The sequence below is a fragment of the Papio anubis genome, chromosome 3 (genome assembly GCF_008728515.1).
Source record: "Papio anubis isolate 15944 chromosome 3, Panubis1.0, whole genome shotgun sequence".
Lineage (NCBI taxonomy): Eukaryota > Metazoa > Chordata > Mammalia > Primates > Cercopithecidae > Papio > Papio anubis.
Genome location: NC_044978.1, coordinates 26,284,512 through 26,305,092, shown reverse-complemented (window position 1 = coordinate 26,305,092; position 20,581 = coordinate 26,284,512). Strand labels below are relative to the sequence as shown.

Here is a 20,581-nt window from a genome sequence, read left to right as displayed (position 1 = left end):
AAAGCAGTCATAAAAATGCTTCAACAAAGTATTATGAACATTCTAAAAAATTAAAATTACGAAGTTTTAGCAAAAAATGGATATAAAATAAAGAATAAATTGAAATTTTAGAACTGAACATTACAATAACCAAAATAAAAAACTCAATGGAACAATATTGAAGGAGAAGAACAAAGGACGGAAACTGCCCAACTTCAAGACGTATTATAAAATTTAAGTAATCACAGCAGTGTGGTACTGGTGAAACAACGGACAAATAAATCAATGGGACAAAACAGAAGGTACAAAAATAGATCCCCATAAACATAATAAACTGATATTTAACAAAGGAGCAAAGGCAATACAACAGAGCAAAAGTAGTGTTTTTAACAAATGGGGCTGGAAAACCTGGACATCCATAGGCAAAAAAAAAAAAAAATAAATAAATCTAGACAATAATCTTACACCGTTCACAAGAATTAATTCAAAATGGATCACAGACCTCAATGTAAAATGCGGAATTATAAAATTCCTAAAAGATAACATAGAAGAAAATTTAGATGACCTTGGGTTGATAATGACTTTTCTTTAGAGATGGAGTCTCACTCTGCAGGCCTGGCTGGAGTGCAGTGGCACAATCTCAGCTCACTGCAACCTCCACCGCCTGGGTCCCGGCTCAAGCAATTATCCAGACTCAGCTTCCCAAGTAGGAATGTGCCACCATGCCCAGCTAATTTTTGTATTTTTAGTAGAGATGGGGTTTCACTATGTTGGCCAGGCTGGTCTTGAACTCCTGACCTCCTGATCTGCCCACCTTGGCCTCCCCACGTGCTGGGATTACAGGTATGAGCCACTGTGCTCGGCCAATAATGACTTTTTAGATAATGACTTTTTAGATAGGACATCAAAGGCATGATCCATGAAAGAAATGATCAATATGCTGAATTTCATTAACTTAAAAATTTCTGCTCCATGAAAGATACTGTCAGGAGAATGAAAGAAAAAAAGCTCAGAAGTTCAAGGTTACAGTGAACTATGATTGTACCACTGCATTCTAGCCTGGGCAACAGAGTAAGAAGATCTCAAAAAACAGACAAAAAAAAAAAAAAAAGAAAAAGAAAAAGAAAAAAAAAACCCCTCAGCAAGACATTTGTTGATGTAGATAAGATTCTAAAATTTACACTGAAAGGTAAAGGACCTAGAATACTGATTATAATTTTGAAAAAGAAAAATAAAGTAGGAGTTATCATTCTACGCAATTTCAAGACTAACCTCACATTCCATACAAAAATTAATTCAAAATGAATCACAAGTGTACAATTTAAACCAGAAGACTACAAAACTTTTAGGGAAAAAAACAGAAGAAAATCATTAGGATCTAAAGCCAAGCAGGAAGTTATCAGATTCCATAAACAAAATTGACAGTTTTCCTCAAAACTAAAGAACTTTGGTCTTGCAAAAGGCCCTCTTAAAAGAGGGAAAAGACTATAGACTAGACAAATCATGAACAAACCACATATCTGACAGAAAGCGAGCATCTAAAATACACATTTTTAAATTCTCGTAACTCAACAGTAAAAATTCAGAAATACAATTTAAAAGTGGCAAAAGATAATGAACTGACTTATCACTGAAGATAGAGACAGTAAATGAGCATGTGGAAAGATGTTCAATGCCATTAGCCATTAGGAAAATGCAAATTAAAACCACAATTATATTTGCACTACAAACCTAGCAAAATGGCCAAAATTAAAAAGAGTGATAACACCAAATGCGGGAGAAAATGCAAAGAAATTGTCACTCATCCATTGCTGATAAAAATGTAAAATGGGGGCCAGGCACGGTGGCTCACACCTGTAATCCCAGCACTTTGGGAGGCCGAGGCAGGCAGATCACGAGGTCAGGAGATCAAGACCATCCTGGCGAACACGGTGAAACCCCGTCTCTACTAAAAATACAAAAAAATTAGCCAGGCGTGGTGGCGGGCACCTGTAGTCCCAGCTTCTAGGGAGGCTGAGGCAGGAGAATGGCATGAACCCGGGAGGCAGCGGGGCTTGCAGTGAGCCGAGATCGCGCCACTGCACTCCAGCCTGGGCAACAGAGCGAGACTCTGTCTAAAAAAAAAAAAAAAAAAAAAAAAAAAAGTAAAATAGTACAGCCATGCTGAAAAACAGTATGGCAATTTCTTAGGAAACTAAACATACAATGCAACTATTATACAACCAAGCTATTGTACTCTTGGGCATTTCTTCCAGAAAAATAAAAATCTGTTTTCACAAAAAAACTGTACATAAATATTTATAGCTGCTTTATTCCTAATAACCCCAAAATGGAAACAACCTAGATGTCCTTCAGTGGATGAATGGTTAGGTAATCTGGTAAATTCATGCCATGAAACGTTACTCTGTAATGAAGAGGAACAAACTATTATTGATACATGCAGTAATGTGGGTGGATGCACAGATTTTTTTTTTTAATTTTTTTTATTATTATACTTTAAGTTCTAGGGTACACATGCACAACGTGCAGGTTTGTTACATATGTATACATGTGCCATGTTGGTGTGCTGTACCCATTAACTCCTCATTTACATTAGGTATATCTCCTAATGCTATCCCTCCCCTGGTCCCCTCCCCACAATAGGCCCCGGTGTGTGATGTTCCCCTTCCTGTGTCCAAGTGATCTCATTGTTCCATTCCCACTCATTGTTCTCACTATGAGTGAGAACATGCGGTGTTCGGTTTTCTGTTCTTGTGATAGTTTGCTGAGAATGATGGTTTCCAGCAGACGCACAGATATTATGCTCAGTGGCAAAAGCCTTTCCCTAAGCATACTATATTGTATAACTTCACTTATATAATTTTCTGGATATGACAAAATATATGAAAATGGAGAACAGATTAATGGTTGCCATGAGTGAAGGAGGGGCTGAGAGGTAAGGACGTGGCTGTGACTATAAAAAGGCAACTGGGTAGCTCTCTGGTGATGGAAATGTTGTATAGCTTCATTGTATCCTGTCGATATCCTGGCTGGGATAGTGTTCCATATATAGTTATGCAAGATGTTGCAACTGGGGGAAATTGAATAAAGGGCATACAACACCTCTCCTATTATTTTTACAACTCTATGTGAATCTACGGTTATCTCAGAAAGTTTAACTTTTTAAAAAAGGTAAAGGGAATGCATGTTTATAAATAAGATACTGTGATTTAGGGGTTCATCAAGTACTTGATCATGGAAGCAAACAGGTATCTTAAGAAAAAAGTGCTGACAAGCACAAGTAACAAGGTTTAGTCTGTCTGTTACCCCAGGAAGCCATTTTTACTGCTTAAGTTCATAAAACTACCACACCTCCTGCTATGTAATGGCTCTAAATGTTAGCAGGATGCTAGGAGGTACACAGAGAAAACCCAGATGTTTCCCTTGGTTTTATTATTGATAAACTTATATAGATGCAAATGAAGATAAAAAAACGACTATATATAACGTATTCACTCACCTGGCTCATTAAATTCAGATTTGAGTTTTTTCCGGCCTTGAATCTGAGATTTTTTCCTCTGTTTGGCTTCTTTTTCTTTTTCATCATCACTGAAATCTAAGGCCTTGCAGAGAAAAGTATATAATAGGTTTATGTTACATGGATTTGCCAATTCAATAGTACATACTTGGAGGTGAAGAAAACAAGCCTATTATTAATCATTGACTAAAAAAAGTTGCCTTTTGGATACTTAATATTTTCTATATCTGAATTAGACATGGTAGAAAAAGAAAGTATTTTTTGATAAATGCTTAATGACTCTTTAATTAACACAGGTCAGTAATCAACCTTCAGATATGAGTCTGACTTCCAATTTAGACTTAAGATTCATCATAGTATCAGATGCAAAAGGGTGCCAAAGGTAAGAGTATCAAGGACTAAGTAAATTATATACATTATCAGAGCCAATAAAAAATGGAAGACAATGTTCCATAATTCATTCATTCAAAATACACATCCAAGCACTGTTCTAAACATTTCACAGGTTCATTCTTTACAGGTTTACCATCTTATTTTTTAAATATAATTTTAAGTATATAGCAAGAGCTATAAATAAATGAGGGAAAATAAGGGTACACAAATCATGAGGAAGCTATTTAGATAGGACTATAGGCAAAGGCTTTTTTTTTTTTTTTTTCCTGGCGCAGTGGCACGATCTCAGCTCACTGCAACCTCTGACTCCCAAGTTCAAGCGATTCTCCTGCCTCAGTCTCCTGAGTAGCTGGGGTTACAGACGCACGCCAACCTGACCAACATGGCAAAGGCTTTTATAAGCAGATACATGAATGATCCAACTCCTAAGAGGAAATTATTTAAAAATTAAAGGTGGTAAAACTCATATGCAACTAAGAATTAGGATTCATTCTTATAATCCACCGAGGAAACCAACATTTATGAGCTATTTATCTTATGACTGCCATGGTATCTACAGTTCAGGCATTTTATTATTAACACCAGAAAACTTTTATTATGTTTCATACAAAAAATATATGAAAGCAGGCCCACTATGTATGGATGGATACACATTTAAAAAGAAGAAATAAAATGTATATGAAAGTCTTTGTATGTAATTTTCAGTATGGCTTCACTGGAATACATTCTAGATCAAATCCTCCATCAACAGGAATCCATACACTTCAGATTCTGAAATCTAATTTGAAAACATGAAATAATTGTATGCCTTCTAATGCACTATTTCTTATTACTGATCTTAAAGGGATAAGATTTTAAACTCAGGTTAAATCTGGTATCTGACAAACACTAGAAAGTATGGAGATCAGATAGAAGACTCCTTTTTCTGAGAAAACAGATTAAATGTACAATGAACGAGTGCTACGACTTAATGCTATGTTATTATAGTGCTGAAAAAAGAGAAAAAAGGACAAGGAAGACTTCTTGACATGGATAACCCAATAGAAATACCTGAATGAGTTAGCTATGAAAATAAAGAATTTTCAGGGAATGGAAACAACACACACAGACGCATGATAGAACATAGTATATACAAAAAAGAAAAATGGTTCTGAAAGGTAAAGTGAAAGCTGCTGCTTCTTACACAGCAAAACCAGAAAAGATAAAATTGGAGACGCTAATAAGGAACCTTATTGTGCCATTTTAAATAATTGAACATCATCTTAAGAGCAGGAGGGAGGAACTAAGGATTTTAATTGGGAATAGTTTATTTCACAGAGATTACTTTGGTAGTATTTTGCTATCACTCCTAAAATCAGAGAAATATTCACGTCTCTTATATGCAAATTAATTCATATTTCCATTCATTAAATACATTTATTCAACCATAAAGTATATGGTGGCATATTAAAAATGGCTATGAAGATGAATATGATACAACCCTAGGTAATTTTTAGTTTATTTACACAGTCCAACATTTCATAACACATAATTTCTCTTATTTTCCTTTATGCAAGCTTTCTATTTTCACATCACATGATGTTTCTCTTTTCTATTTTTAAGTTTAAACTTCACGAATTTATAATTTTAATCTATGATCAACACCAGGCAATAATTCTATACTACAAAGTTTCATCAACAAATATTACATAATTAAATCCTAACATACTTAATGATCCAGTTCTAGCTACTTGGAAAAAACGAACACCATGAACTAGGTGAGATGTAATTTGGCAATTAATCTAGTCAAACCAATTTTACGAATAACTCACATTGCTGTAATTGGTAACTTCAATGGTTAGGTCAGAAACAACAGGGATTCATTAGAATATCTGGATTCCGGTCGGGTGCGGTGGCTCATGCCTATAATCTCAGCACTTTGGGAGGCAGAGTGGGGTGGATTACTGGAGGTCAGGAGTTCAAGACTAGCCTGGACCAACATTGTGAAACCCCGTCTCTAATAAAAATACAAAATTAGCTGGGCGTGGTGGCATGTGCCTGTAATCCCAGCTACTCGGGAGGCTGAGGCAGGAGAATCGCTTAAACCCAGAGGCAGAGGTTACAGTGAGCCGAGATTGTGCCACTGCACTCCAGTCTGGGCAAAAAGAGCAAAACTCCATCCCATACCCAAAAAAAGAAACAAAGAAAATCTGGATTTTACAAGAAATATGTTTTGAGATATTTATGAATCTCTAAACATTTTAAAACATGTAATTCCAGTAATAAGATGCTCTAGATGCTCTAAACTTAATTCAGAACATTAAGTGAATATTCAGAGCCTTAATTGAAATCACATAAATACACAGACTTAGAAAACATAATTCCATTTTAATTCAGATACTAAGCAAGGATCATTCACTGGTTAAGTGATTAATACCTGTACAAAACCCTCTAAGTGGGTATAAACCTGATTCATACCTCAGTAAAATTAGAAACTAACAGAGATCATGATTTAGCATTGCTTTAAACATCTAAAATGACCAAGGTTAAATCTGTAAATATCAAAAATCTGTAATACTGGCTGGGCAAGGTGGCTCATTCCTGTAATCCCAGCACTCTGGGGGGCTGAGGCAGGAAGATCGCTTGAGGGCAGGAGGATCACTTGAGGCCAAGAGCTTGAGAGCAGCCTGGGCAACATAGTGAGACCCCCATGTCTATATTCATTTAAAAAAAACAAACTGTAATATTGAGAAAACTTCATAAGAACTGCCAAGAAAGTTTTAAAAACTCTCCTGTATGATTTTTACTTATAAAAATATTTATATACATTTTTATTTTATACTATATAAATACATGCTATTTTTAAGAAATGAATATATTCATTGTTGTAATTCAAAAAAAAAAAACCCTCAAGATAATCTGCTTAAACACTTTCATGGAATGTTAACCAAGTAATCCTATTAAATCATTAACTCATTTACATATTATTCCTAAATTTACTACACACTTCTAGGAAGACTAGATTATCAAGTCACCTTGGGGCATAAAACTATTGTTTTGCTGACGTAGATACAAAAAGAAAATCAAGGTCCCTTTTTAGAAAGGTAGTTATATCGTTAAAAAGTAGAGAGTTAGGTAGCTTCCAATGATCTGGTGCTTCCAATGATTTTGTACTTCCAAAAGAAGGGCAGCTTACTACTACTAAAAGCACCACGTCTTCATGTCCCATACGGTGGGTGTATTTACTAAACTGAATTAAATTTTTTAAAACTAACGACAGCCTGCCTTTATCACGCATCAACAAAGTTAACAAAAATAGCAAATTACATTGTAAATAAGGTGATAATTATTAAAATACAACTAAATGTAACTGAAAAAAGTTTTTTTCCTAAATGACCAATCAAAACCTTCCATTGAAAGGTATAAAATAGTCATCTAGGAGGGTGAGAGAATACATGGGCTAGAACAGGAGAATGCAGTATGGCTGCTAGCCAGTATTAATGACTTCCCTAACAGCAAGAATGATAAAATTTATAAGACTAAGTCCTGCCCTACTTTATAAAATGTTGCATAAAAAAACTTCTACTTACCTCTGGTGGTGGTTCCTGATCATTCTTCCACGATGCATCTGATCCCTTATCCCTGGGTGGGGTGGGGATGGGAGTCAAAAAAGTATTTATCACAATTCTGTTACGTGCTTATAACTTAAAACTACAGAAAATAATAAAGGACATGAGTTTAACCTTTAATTTTGCAATACACTTATGTGTCTTTTGCCTTATTTCAAAAGATGTGGGAAGTTCCTAAGAAAAACACAAAAGTTGGGCAAATATAAATATTAGGATTAGGGAATTGGAATGAGAAGCCAAGGCTATGGTGTGCAGTGGAAAGCAGATGGACAGCGCTTTTGATTTTTGTTTTCATGATATCTGCAGTTTTCACAAAACTGAGTTTTAAAAAAACCCTTATTTCACGCCAACCGTAGATCGGAAGTTGTTCCACGTGCGAACTACACAAAACTGACTGAGCCATTCCCTTTTCAAAGATTTTACAGGTTTAATGGCAGAGATATCAATATGAATTATTTTCTCCTCAGTTTACCTGAGGAATGTCAGTAATCCTCTATGAGTAACCAAGGCTTATTCCAACACTGATTCTCAAAGCAGAGAGGGTCAAATAAAGGCTAACTACGAATAGTTTGAGGAAGAGGAAGAGGAGCTGCTTTAAAGATTCTGAAGGACAATATAACAACTGGCATGTGTGAAATGTGTAATTGCAGCTGAAGATCAACAACTTTTGGTGGAGAGTTTTATACTTTACAACCAACAGAAGTACAGAAATCTATTATGAGCAGTATAATTTGTGAAAGCTCATTTTTAATCTTTTTAATTTTGTTAATTTCATAGTTTCAAGTACTATTTTATTATCCCATTATGTTAAAATATCACAAAGTAAAATATTACAAAGTATTAGGACTAGATGTCCTTATTGTTTTAAACTAGATCTCAAAAATAAGATTCCCAGGAATTAAGGCCATTAAAATCAATGTACAGATGTCAGTTTGCTGGCACAACATGAAAGTTGTTAAGTTTGCTTTAAATTTTTGATACAGACCTTTGACATTATATATGAGTATCAATGACTTTTCCATCACTTAAAAGAAAAAAAGCATTTCCTCAATTGTCATTTCACACATGCGCCTTAAATACAGCTCTGGTATTCCTTTCTGCATACGTGACATCTCATGATCTGGACTGCTGTTAGCCTGGAATCACAGGCATAAATGGGAAAAATTCCCCAACTACTGCATCTATTACAAAAAATCAAAATCTACTAATGGAAAGATCAAGCAACATTTCAAAAAGCACTTTTAACAAGACAGTAAGTACATGAGAAACTAAGATCAAAATAACCTCATCAGAGAACAGTAAGCTTGAAAGGAGCTGAACTTCTCTACCTCAAAGACAAAGTCCTCTACCGAGTTCCCATGACAGACGCCAAAATGCAGTCTAGAATACAACAGTTTTCCTGGGGGAGGGAGGTTTCTGAAATATAGGTCTAATTTCCCAATTCATTGATTTACTACTACTTCTTAATAGAAGAACTGCAAATCAAAACCAAAGACTGAATCTATTATTTAAAATCTATTTAAAAACCATCTTCAGAAAACCTCTTCAAGTTTATCTGTTTTAAGCTAAAATACTCTATTTGTTAAAAAGCTGCATATGTGGCATATCCACAGCAGTATCTTTATATTCAAAACAGGATGAAATGCTAAATATTTAAAGCATTTTAGAACATATTAATATCTTGAAGGCTTTGTGTCTATTTAATTCCTCTTTCTTGTCAGTGTTATTTAGGAAAATAACCTTATGCAATCTGAAGAATAACTTAGGCAAAATATTCCTCCAGATCTTTATGTAGATTCTTAAACATGAGTTAAATCAATTATCAGGACTAAAATTTTCATCTCTCAAATAAATGAAATTTGGTGACTTGAGACTTTATTTAATATGTAAGTGGCATAAGTAATCTTCTTATGCCATGCAACTGGGGCTGGTACCTTTGACATAATATCAGAGTTACTCAGTGACCAAAGCTCCTTTGTTTTCCTGCAAAAACAGCATCTATAAAAATCTATCGCCTAGGTTTTAAGTTTCCAATAAAAGAAGAGCTAGAACTAAAAGGAACTTCTTTGTCAAACTGAGTGCAAAGTCTTTCTGGATTTAACCTTCCCCCAATCTTTGGCAGTCTTTTCTTCCACTCCTAATCTGAAAATATTTTTAGTAGCTCATATTCATTACATCATTCGAAAGCATTCAAGTTATTTTTATTTAAAAAAATCTATTCTACTTAAATTCATATGCTATCTGATGATATAAAAAATTAAATAACATAATTATAACAAGTTCAACTGATACAAACAGCTCTACGACTAACAGCTGGCAACAGCTAACATTTGAAAAATATTCAACCAATGGGAGCAAAAATATAAAAAAATTGCTGGTCACATGCCACAGAAATCACTTAGCATTATTTGTAGAGAAAATGGAGAGCACTGGTTTGTTGGTTAGGTCAACTCCATACACCATGGCTTTCTACACAATTCTTCAGGGACACGTGTTAGTTGTCTCTCTACAAACTTACAATTTATAAGCAAAATAAAGAGATATACTCATTTTTTTTCTCTTGAAAATTAAGTTTTATTGAAGAGCAAGGTCTCTAAATAGAATCCCAAGAGAATTTTACTTAACTGAAAAAAAAGTTATTAAGAAATGATAGTAATATTAGTACTAATACTAAAATAGCAAGTACATTAAACGAAGTATATAATGGAAAAAACACTGAACTAGAATCAGATAGTGTACAAGGCTCAAATGTGCTCGTAATGGCTGATTATTTCATTTTTTGCAAAAGATATGAGTTCTACGTACAAAATCTGAAAATAAATTGTAGGCTTCAAAGATATTGTTAGGAAGATAAATGAACTCTTTGCAAGGGAGACACAATATAACTATAAGAAACTACATCACTGAGAATTATTCTTGAAATGTAAGTTACGTAAGTGAAGAACAACATGGCAGTAAAGTACTTACTGTTTAAGTTTTTCTGTGAATATATATTGGGTGAAATCTTTCATTGATGGAGCAAAATACATAGTCTCCTTTATTTTAATACCTTTACTCTCAATGTGATCTGAAGAATTAAACCGTAACACATAAAATGGATGTGCAACAGGTCCAAATATCTCAAATATCTGTAATAGAAACACAAAGTCCTCTTTTAACATGTAAAATAACTATTTGAAAAGTTAGCAGTGTTTTCTTTTAAAAATCCCACTGATAATTGCTAGAACAAGGTAATTTTGTCAATGTTAGGGCAATAAAATAATTTTTATTTATATTTATGTCATTTTTACATACTCAGTCTTCATGTATTGATTAAAATGCACTCGCTCATTCCAGATTTCCCTTCTATGAATGTAAAAACAACAGTAACAAGTTTGTTCCTCACCAAATTCAAATCATTTTGGTGGTACCAACTAGATGCAAATTATGATTTTTTAAAATTATTGTTCATTTAAGTTGTAAGGTACAAAGAAAAGGATTATAACTGGTAACTTTTGAGAAATAACATGCATACATTTGGAATCATCAGATGGGAAATATAAAAGCAAGCTTCTAACTTCAATAGGTGTTAAATCGCTTTTGCTGTTTCCATAGTGTCAGGAATTTTGTAAAATTAGGGACTTTTTCTAATTTAACAAATAATAAAGTAGAAGTTATTTACGTTTAAAAAACACAAAGATGGTGCAGCCTTTAACATTTAACTAAAAGAACTGCTTTTAGCAGAACCACATATTTTACTTCTGAAAACGTTTTAAGAATAATGAAAGGAAACCTCTTGGTTTCAAACTGTATTTTCTTCTCAAAATATGTGAATTAAAAAATATATTTTCTGGCTGGGTGTGGTGTGGCTCACTCCTGTAATTCCAGCACTTTAGGAGGCGAGGTAGATGGATCACCTGAGGTCAGGGGTTCAAGACCAGCCTGGCCAACATAGTGAAACCCATCTCTACTAAAAATACAAAAATTAGCCGGGTATGGTGGCAGGCACCTGTAATCCCAGCTACTCAGGGGGCTGACGGAAGAGAATCGCTTCAACCCAGGAGGCAGAGGCTGCAGTGAACCGCGATTGTGCCATCGCACTACAGCCTAGTGGACAAGAGCGAGATAATATATGTATATTATAGAGATAAGACCATGACCAATGCCAGTAGAGATTTTTCCAGTCTTTTTTCTAATATGTTATTTTTTCTTTACGACCATACTGTAGTTTTGTATACTGTCCCTTTTTAAAAACCTGAAGTTGTTCCATGTTATATTCTTTGTAAGTATAATTTTAGCAATTATAAAACACCTCTTTACAGAATCAGAACAACTTATTTAACTTCTTTCTTTTTGTAGGACATTTAGGCAGCTTACAATTTGTTCAACATAATACATGATGCCATGATAAAAATCTTATATATAAATCTCTATACTTCAGATTTCCTAAAAATTGATTTGTAAGGAGGGGAAGTATTGAAGCTGAAAGTACGATAATTAACACTAAGGCATAAAAGTTTTAATGGAAATTACTAAATAGCTTTCTAAATAGCTTGGACCAATTTATACCAACTGCCTTGAACATAGGTGTTTTATCACATCCTCAGTTCTTGATTTTTGATAGCAAATGCTCTGCACATTTTATGATCTTTAGTACAGCACTGAATCTTTTATTCATTTTCACTAAGGCATAAAACGGCTCACCTATCAGGGCACCACCATTCTGAAGATACGTGTACTCTAAAAAGAAGTAGTGACATTAAAAACTATTAAAATGCCAATGTATTATGAAATAACACTAACAGCATCACAAATTTAAAGCTTTAAAAAAGTGTAAAAGCAAAAAACTTTAAGAAAATAGCAAGACATTTGCTTTGAAAAGGTTTAGATAAATCCAGTAGACCTCATCCAGTAAGAACTGTGAAGGACGGAAGAAGTGTACTCAGCACCACTCTTACTGGCCTATCTGACATATATTATTGTAGTCTTATTTTCACTTAAAATTGTTTTAAAAACAATTCACAAGTTTAATTCTCTCAAATACAGGCAAACCCAATTCTTCGTTTGGGCAGAGATTAAATGTCCCATCAACCAGGAAAAAACACTTCCTATAATAATGAATGTGAAGGCCATATTTAGAAAATTGTGAAACAAAATGAAATTTATTTATAATCTACTTCCTTTGTCTTATTTTATTTCTTCCCTATTGACCAATCCACCAATCCCCATCAACAATTATAAATAAAACATGAAATTCATACATTCTAAAAAAAAAAAAAAAAAAAAACTTTTAAGTTTCCTGTGTATTCATTAATATAAGGTAAAATAATCAGTATGCAACCTGGTACATAGACTGTTTCCCAGGTATTTGTTTCCTAGATAGCATGAATTCATTTCCTAAGAGTGAAAAACGATTTCAATGGAAAAATTCCTTGCAAACTTCAGGTCTATGCAGTATGGTTTGAACTAAAATATAAGTGACATTCAAAATTCTTGGACAAAATCAAAGCATAATATTTTAGTTGATTGTTCCTAGGTTCTGAAGTGTTTATGAGCCACAACTATAATGAAATCATTATAAAGTTTTAGGTAAAACAACATTACAGGCAGTAGATAACAGAAAGCCATACACTAGACAGTATGTGACATGAGCCAATACTAATAGGTATGTTACAGGAAAACTTGACCAAGTTCACATAAGCAATTTAGCTAATCCAGAGTAGAAAACAGGAATTTAATAATATTTTAAATCACCATTAGCCTCTGAGTGTAGAGTTTAGATTGACTAATACCTAAGAGCTAAACTGTAAAGAGTAACTTAAGACACAGCAAAGCTCAGGCCAGCCCACTTCTCCTCATACAGCTCCATATGAGGCACCCATATTCCTTCTCGGTCATTCCACCCAGCTTAGGGGATTTTGTAACTTCCATACTACCTGATTCAAGATAAAAGCAAAGGAAGTAAAAGATTGTAAGGAGAGTATAAGAAATTGAATTTGGAAAAGTAGCAGCTGAGACCTCTACTATGAGGTGGGCAAGCAGCTTTCTTTGTATCTTTAAAAATGGTATATATTCTGTAGGTGTTCCTATAAAAATTTAATCCAACTGATGCTTTATACTTGCCCTGTCATTGAGAAGTGGTTTCTTAGGTATCCTTTCACTTGGCTCTAGCTGATAATACTCACCATTTTTTACTCAAAGGCATCATATTTTTGCTACAAGATCTCCAAGGATTCCTATCACACACAGAGGTTAATACACACCATAACAACAACGTGGTACAGCTATAATGTAGGGTCTGCTGGGAAAAGTAACTGACAAGCAGAGAAGATACAGAGTGCATGCAGCTCCCCAAATTCCATCCCAGCATAGGATGGGCTTAAATGTTCTATGTGCACCATGGCAAAAGTTTCAGTGGCGTAGAAGGCCTGTTTGAGCCAGCAGGCTGGGCGGGCACAGACAATACTGCAAAAGGGAGAATGAGCTGTACTCTCTTCCCCCTCTCCACACACACACCATGTCACAAACTTATAAGTTATCTAGAGGGGGCTAGGTAACTCCCAGTTTTTCTCTTATCTAGGAGGGGACTAGGTAAATTCCAGTTTCTCTAAGTAACAATAACTACATCAAGGAATCTCCAGGACTAGGAACAATGCTGGCAGACTGTGCCTGTGAAAGGCCAAGATTTGCATGCTGCCACCTGGGAACAGCCTTTAAAGAATGTCTCTCCAGGTACGCCAGCTTTGGGCTAAACTGCCAAAGGAGAAAGGAAATGAGGAAATGAACCTTTACAACTATTCAACATTGTCTTTTATCAATCGCTTTGTGCTTTTTTCAATTCCCATTAACAAAAATGAAGAAAATACAGATAAATGGAGTATTCTAATCTATTAGGTAAACTGATCATTTCAATCACTGTGTGTATTACTGTATCACAAGTTACCTTGAAATATATCATGAGAACTGAGGGGGTGGGGAACAACACTCCATCAATATAAAAGAGTCCTCTAGAAAATCATCATATCCTAGCAAACAAGACAGTAATATAATCTTTTAAAAAGGAATCAGTAAAAATTTCTTACCCACTGATATATGAGAAGGAAACAGATTTCACTAGTTATCAAGAGACCTAGCAGTTATTAGGATTAAAGGGCAAAGGTAAGAATAAAAATCTGAGACTGTCCTCCCTTAATCAGTGGGGAAGGTAAAGGGAGGTGGAAGGGAAATGAATCTGGGTTGTAATCTCATCCATTTCAGCTTTGTGACTTTTTAGCAAGGTTTCTCAAGTTTTAAAATAAAGGTAATTCTACTTCCTTGCAGGGTTTTAGTGAACTTAAAATGATAACATAAATATCACTGTAGCTGATTACTATTGTGTTACTGAAGAGGGAAAAGATGTTCAATGGCTTGCTACTGAAGGTAAAACTAATTTAGTATTTAGATAAGACATGCTAACAATCTAAAAGGTACTCAGTTTCATATTGTGCTTCTTGGTTTGTTTAACAAATACTTTCTAATCTCTACTTCCACTACTATTTGGGGGAATCAGTATTTTTCAAAGACTTGTCACAAAGTCTTTCAAAAGCATTTATAAGGCATTCTATGTAAAATTAGAAATAGATTTAATTTTTGTCAACAGGCTTATGCCATATAACTAAAGTTAGAGGTACAAATGTTATATTTTAACTGACTCCTTTCAAAGTTAAATAACAGCTGAATATTAATATTATTAGTCACATTTACATGTCTAGAAATTCAAATGTAGTGGAAAATACAAAAAAATGCCGTTTAGAGGTTTTAATTTAGCAAAGTGTTGAGTATTTTCAGATTAAAATTGTCTTAAGTTAGGTACTAAGAAAAAAAGACAACTGTCATTAAAATCACAAATAGCTCCTTTCTTGTTTGTATTCAACTCAATACACATTTACTTGGCAAAAATAATTTCCAAAGAACTGTACTAGGTACAATGGGGGATATCAAGGTGAATAAAACTGTCCCTATTGCCAGGAAATAAATACTTACTTAGTATTTATATTCTTGATTTTAGAAAGTTATTATGTCTTCTGCCGACCAGTCAGAATTGCCTACTTGCTGGGTACAGTGCACAGTTTTCTATATTAAGGTGGACATGCAAGGTTGTTACATTAGAAAGATGTTAAAAGGGACCAAATCTTTTTTTTTTTTTTTTTTTTTTTAAGAGTTCTAGTTACTCCACTTTTTATTGCCAGTTAAATTTGTTATGTTAAGTGTATAACAGTATCTCATTGTGGCTTTAATGTTCATGGCTTATTTGCCATTTTTACATTTATGATATGTTATCTGTTCAAATGTTTTGTCCACTTTTAAATTGCTTTGTAAATGTTGGATTTTTAGACTTCTTTTTCTATTCTGGTTACAAGTCCATATCAGACATATCATTTGGGAAAACTTTCTCCCAGTGTGTGCTTTAAAAAAAAAAAAGAAGATAATACAAGGGACCAAATCTTATAGTAATTACTCGAGTGCACATATTTGTAATTCCCCAGGATGTAAGATACAGTGACAATTCACTGCTGTCAGTGAAATATTTTTCTATTTGGAAAAGATTCCACACTGAGCTTCCACCTGAGGAAGTCAAAGTCTGAAAAGGCTGAGAGCCACTATTCAAAGGAGCTCACAAGACAAAAATGCTTAAGAGCTACTATACTATGGGAAGTCTTCTTCACTCAGCTGGGTATATGGAGGGTAGGAAACGATGTGCCATACATTACGTAGACTCACTGCCTAGCAAGTTATCTGACAAACACTAGGAAAGAATTCTATACATGTGTATTTAATAACTCATGCGGCAAAGAGTAATAATCAGTAGTAAACCAATTTACAGACAGATACGAAGTACTGAAGGAAATCAAGAATGTACTGAAACTAGAGAGCTCTAGATCGTCCATCAATTAAAATAAATAAACTCTTCTGAGAACTGATGGGGAAAGTCAGAAAAAAACAATAAATAAATAGAATAACTTGTAAGATTTGAAATGTTTTACAAACCTTTCCTGCTGCTTGTCGATCACTTTTAAAAATTACAGTCTCCTCATTAACTGGAGGTAGGTTAGTCATAGATTCAATTATTACTGAAAAATAAAATAGATTACTTCAAGATTTACTTATAAGAGAATGTAGAATTTTAATGAAAATCTAAGCTTTAATTCCAATATAATTTAAAATAAAATTGAAGGTGGGATTATTACCTCATTAAACATTTCTCTTCAGTAAACAGTCTACTTATTACCAAATATCACTGGGAAATGTTTTATACCTATTTTTAATATAAAAAGCTACAACTCTAAGGGAAAAAAATTAAAATGCAAATCCTACAGAAAATCTGAATCATCCATTAAAGAGTCAACAAATTCAAGCTATGCACATATTCTCAAGTAATTTTTACCAAAAGTAGTGTAATCACATTTAGTTGTAAAACTGTTTTAAAAGAAATTAGTCTTCTTTCTTACTCTTAAAAATTCTTTTCTACGAAGCACTGTTTAGTTAATGGTATACGAAAATGTTAAATAAAAGGCTTCACAAAAGCATCTTCCTATGAAAAGAAGAAGTAAAAGTGCTAGAGCTCACAGTAATTTTTATCATTACACAAAAATTCCCTCCTCAAAAAGCAAAAGCATAATATCCAAATCTCCAGTTCTTTTAAATGACACAAGTGTTAAAGAACTGATCTACCATAACAAAGAGAAAACACACACACACACAAACACACTCTCAATAAATTTTTAGAAAATCAGAGCCACAAGTAAGAACACTTTGTTATATTACATAGATAATACCATGTCCACTAAGGGAATAATCAGTCGTAAACCAATTTACAGACAGATATGAAGAACTGAAGGTACTTTGGGAGGCTGATGAGGAAGGATGGCTTGAGCCCAGAGTTTGAGACCAGCCTGGGCAACATAGCAAGACCTCATCTCTATTAAAAAAACAGTTAGTACTTCCGAATTCCAAATATACACATAAGCAACAGATCAAGGGGCAACATGTTTTGAGTTAAATCTGCAACAGTAGTATGTACTGATTTTGACCCACTTACTCTTTATTCCCATTAGGTTGATAATTATTTTAGTCTATGTTAGTCAAAATAGTATTGTTAAAAATGCAAAAATGACATGCATTATTCCATGTATGTCATAGAGTTTACATTTTTTTTTTGAGAATCAACATTATGACCTAAAATTTTTCTGTATACATCAAGTCTAATAAATGTTTAAATCATACTAATCAAGAAATTAGTAGCTTGTTTATCTATACATATTATTAAATACCATAAGATAACTCTAAAACTAGTAAATGTAATGATTCCAGAATCATGGAATTTTAATTATTATTTTTGAAAAGAAGGTTCATTTTAATCTACATTTTTATTAATAAACTAAAAAAGTACAAAATCATGTATTAATTTTTTAATATATCAATATAGACACTCTTAGAAAAAAGTCAAAAGAAAAAGTCCGATTTCTATCACTGACTCACTATACAACTGGTCCTAAGAGCAACTGACTTGAATTTTTCTGTTTCCTTAGGTCCTATGGAGGCTGGTGGGCAATTTAGGTCCTCTTCACAGTTCCAAAATCCTATTACTTTGTCAGTAATGAGTTCTACTCTCTGGCATATCCTACTATGAGTTAACAGTACCTGCATTAACAAGAATCTGTTCTCTTATAACTCAGCAGCTTCATATTTCATGCCAATAACAGTATTAAATCACAAAACTTTCTCATGTGTTTTTAAGACAAAATCAAAGGTGCTCCCCCAGAGATATCCACACTCTAATACCCGAATCTGTAAATACATTACATTTTTAAGAACCTTTGCAGATGTGATTAAAGTTAAGGACCATGAGATAGGGGAGATTATCCCGGATTATGCAGGTAAACTCAATCTAAAAAGTCTTTAAAAGCAGAGAACCTGTCCACGTATGGTTAGAGTGAGGTGAGATAACGGAAGAAGGCTCAGAGACAGATGTTACATTACTGGCCTTCAGGATGAAGAAAGAGAGCCAAAAGTCAAGGAATGTGGGTAGGCTCTAGAACCCAGAAAGAGCGAGGAAATAAGATTCTTCCCTAGTACCTACAGAAAATAACTCAGCCCTGTTAACACTTTTGATTTTAAGCCCACTGAGACCCACATGAGAACTGTATGACAAAATTGTGCTGTTGTAAGTCACTAGGTCTGCAGTAATTTGGTATAGTAACATTAGAAAACTAATAAACCAAATCAAAGGAAATTCTGGAGGAAGTATGTCAGTAAAAGCAGACATTTAAATTTCTATAAAGAAACTGTATTTACATATAATTTTAGTATAGGAAAACTGAATTTTATCTCTTCAAACTTAATGACTATAAAGTGTTAATTACGTATGTCTAAAATTTACTAGTCATAAAAGTCACTGATTCAATTATTAGTGTGTGTTTGGATATAATTTTTATTAATAAAATTCTTAACATACCTAGTTGTTCGATAATACTTGAAACCATCCCAAGAGGCTTTAACTCAATATCTTCAGGCAGAATAATAGTGAGTTCTTCAACAGAAGGCAGTTCCTATAATTAAAAAACAAAACAAAACAAAACATTAAACTTCCTCCAGCTTCAACAACTTAAAAAAAATAAATTTTCCATTTAAAGTGCTACACGTCTCTGAAAATGTAACATTAAGTGCTTAGAGCATCTCTTTAATGTTATCCTTTTAGTGGTTGCAAAGACTTGTGATAGCACTTCTCTCCCTCCAACATTTTTCCACCTAAGTGACTCAACAGGTCTCAAGTATACACCCCAAATTCAGTTAGACTAAGAATAGACATAAATACTATTCTAGATTCTTTCAGTCACACTTGAACAAGAGACTACCTACTTCCTGTAAAAAAGGCTATTATCAGCCAGAGACATTCCATTTGAAAAGAAATAATTCTACTGGTAACTATAATTTCTCCACAGAAGTTCTTTTAGCTGTTTTGTTAAATTGGTTAATTAATTAGTTTGACTGTGATTAAATAGAACACAGAAGCAGCAATCTTTTCTGGGACTGTGTCAAAAAGAGTTGAATGGCCTCTTCAGGAAAAAGGAAATGACACCTATGAGTGAAATATTGAAGTCCTGAAAAAAGAATGCAGGCTTTAGCCTATAAAAACTATGAAGGTGTTGCCTGATACCTTCCCTATCCAGGTTTAAAAAGTAAGTTTCTTTACACCTAAAGATTTCTCTTTTCTTACCCAGCTGCAAACTGCATCTCAGTTGCTATGGAAACTAGATATTGAAGTACAGATGATTCTGAAGAGAAATCTAAGAATAAATCCGACCTTAGCCTTTAGATTAAAAACACAGCTTTCTGTTCTTGACCCTTGCCAAATGATATAACTCTCAGAAGGAAGCTTTTCCTCAAGATGGCTTGAAGTGCAAAGACCCTACCAATGGCATTTCAGGAGTTCAACTGGGAGAAGGATAACTTTTTGAGAAATGCTGGAAAAGATGTGAAAACCTACATAACACGTAGTATACTGCAGAGGAATGCATCTTGAGTAATCATATTACCCTATGGAAACTTAAACTAGGTTGTTAAAATCATTCAACCAGAGTTGATAAGCAGACATGTAAAATACATTTTGTTTCTGGGATATGCTATTTTCTGATAAAGGATTACTTATGGATAGCAACACTACGGGTCTCAACCAACTGATGCAGAAGGAAGTCAGCAACGTGCCTTTGTATGGTTAGTCTGCCTGGTGTTAGAGGAAATTATTTTGTTTTATCCATCAGAATTCTTACGAGTACTTTTAAAGAGAGAATAACCACTTGCCCTTTCATCATATTAAACATGGAAAGCCTTATCTTGGGAAGACTATGGTTTGAAAGTGGTTCATGTGTATATCAGAATGGAGAAGGGAGTTTAGTTGTTAGAACAAACTGTGACATTAAATAGCCTTTTTACAGAAGTTCTTAGCTAAAGAAATCTCACACCTTGTTAAATATAAGACTGGATAACTATAATTTTGGGGGATTGCAGGGAAGAGGACTTTAATGGTATTTCAGAGGACAATTGTGAGAGGAGTTTCACAGTGACT

The 20,581-nt window shown here is 34.0% G+C and overlaps 1 protein-coding gene across 1 annotated transcript in view; it reads right to left on the bottom strand.

Moving 5' to 3' along the window:
- NAF1 (nuclear assembly factor 1 ribonucleoprotein) overlaps positions 1-20,581 on the bottom strand; it is a 41,359-nt gene that overhangs the window by 5,708 nt on the left and 15,070 nt on the right. The window contains exons 3-7 of the mRNA XM_003899326.4: positions 18,971-19,064; positions 16,504-16,586; positions 10,465-10,625; positions 7,459-7,510; positions 3,479-3,581 (exon numbers count right to left, since the gene is read on the bottom strand). Of these exons, the coding sequence (XP_003899375.1) occupies positions 3,479-3,581; positions 7,459-7,510; positions 10,465-10,625; positions 16,504-16,586; positions 18,971-19,064 (493 nt within the window). The remainder of the gene's footprint in view (positions 1-3,478; positions 3,582-7,458; positions 7,511-10,464; positions 10,626-16,503; positions 16,587-18,970; positions 19,065-20,581) is intronic.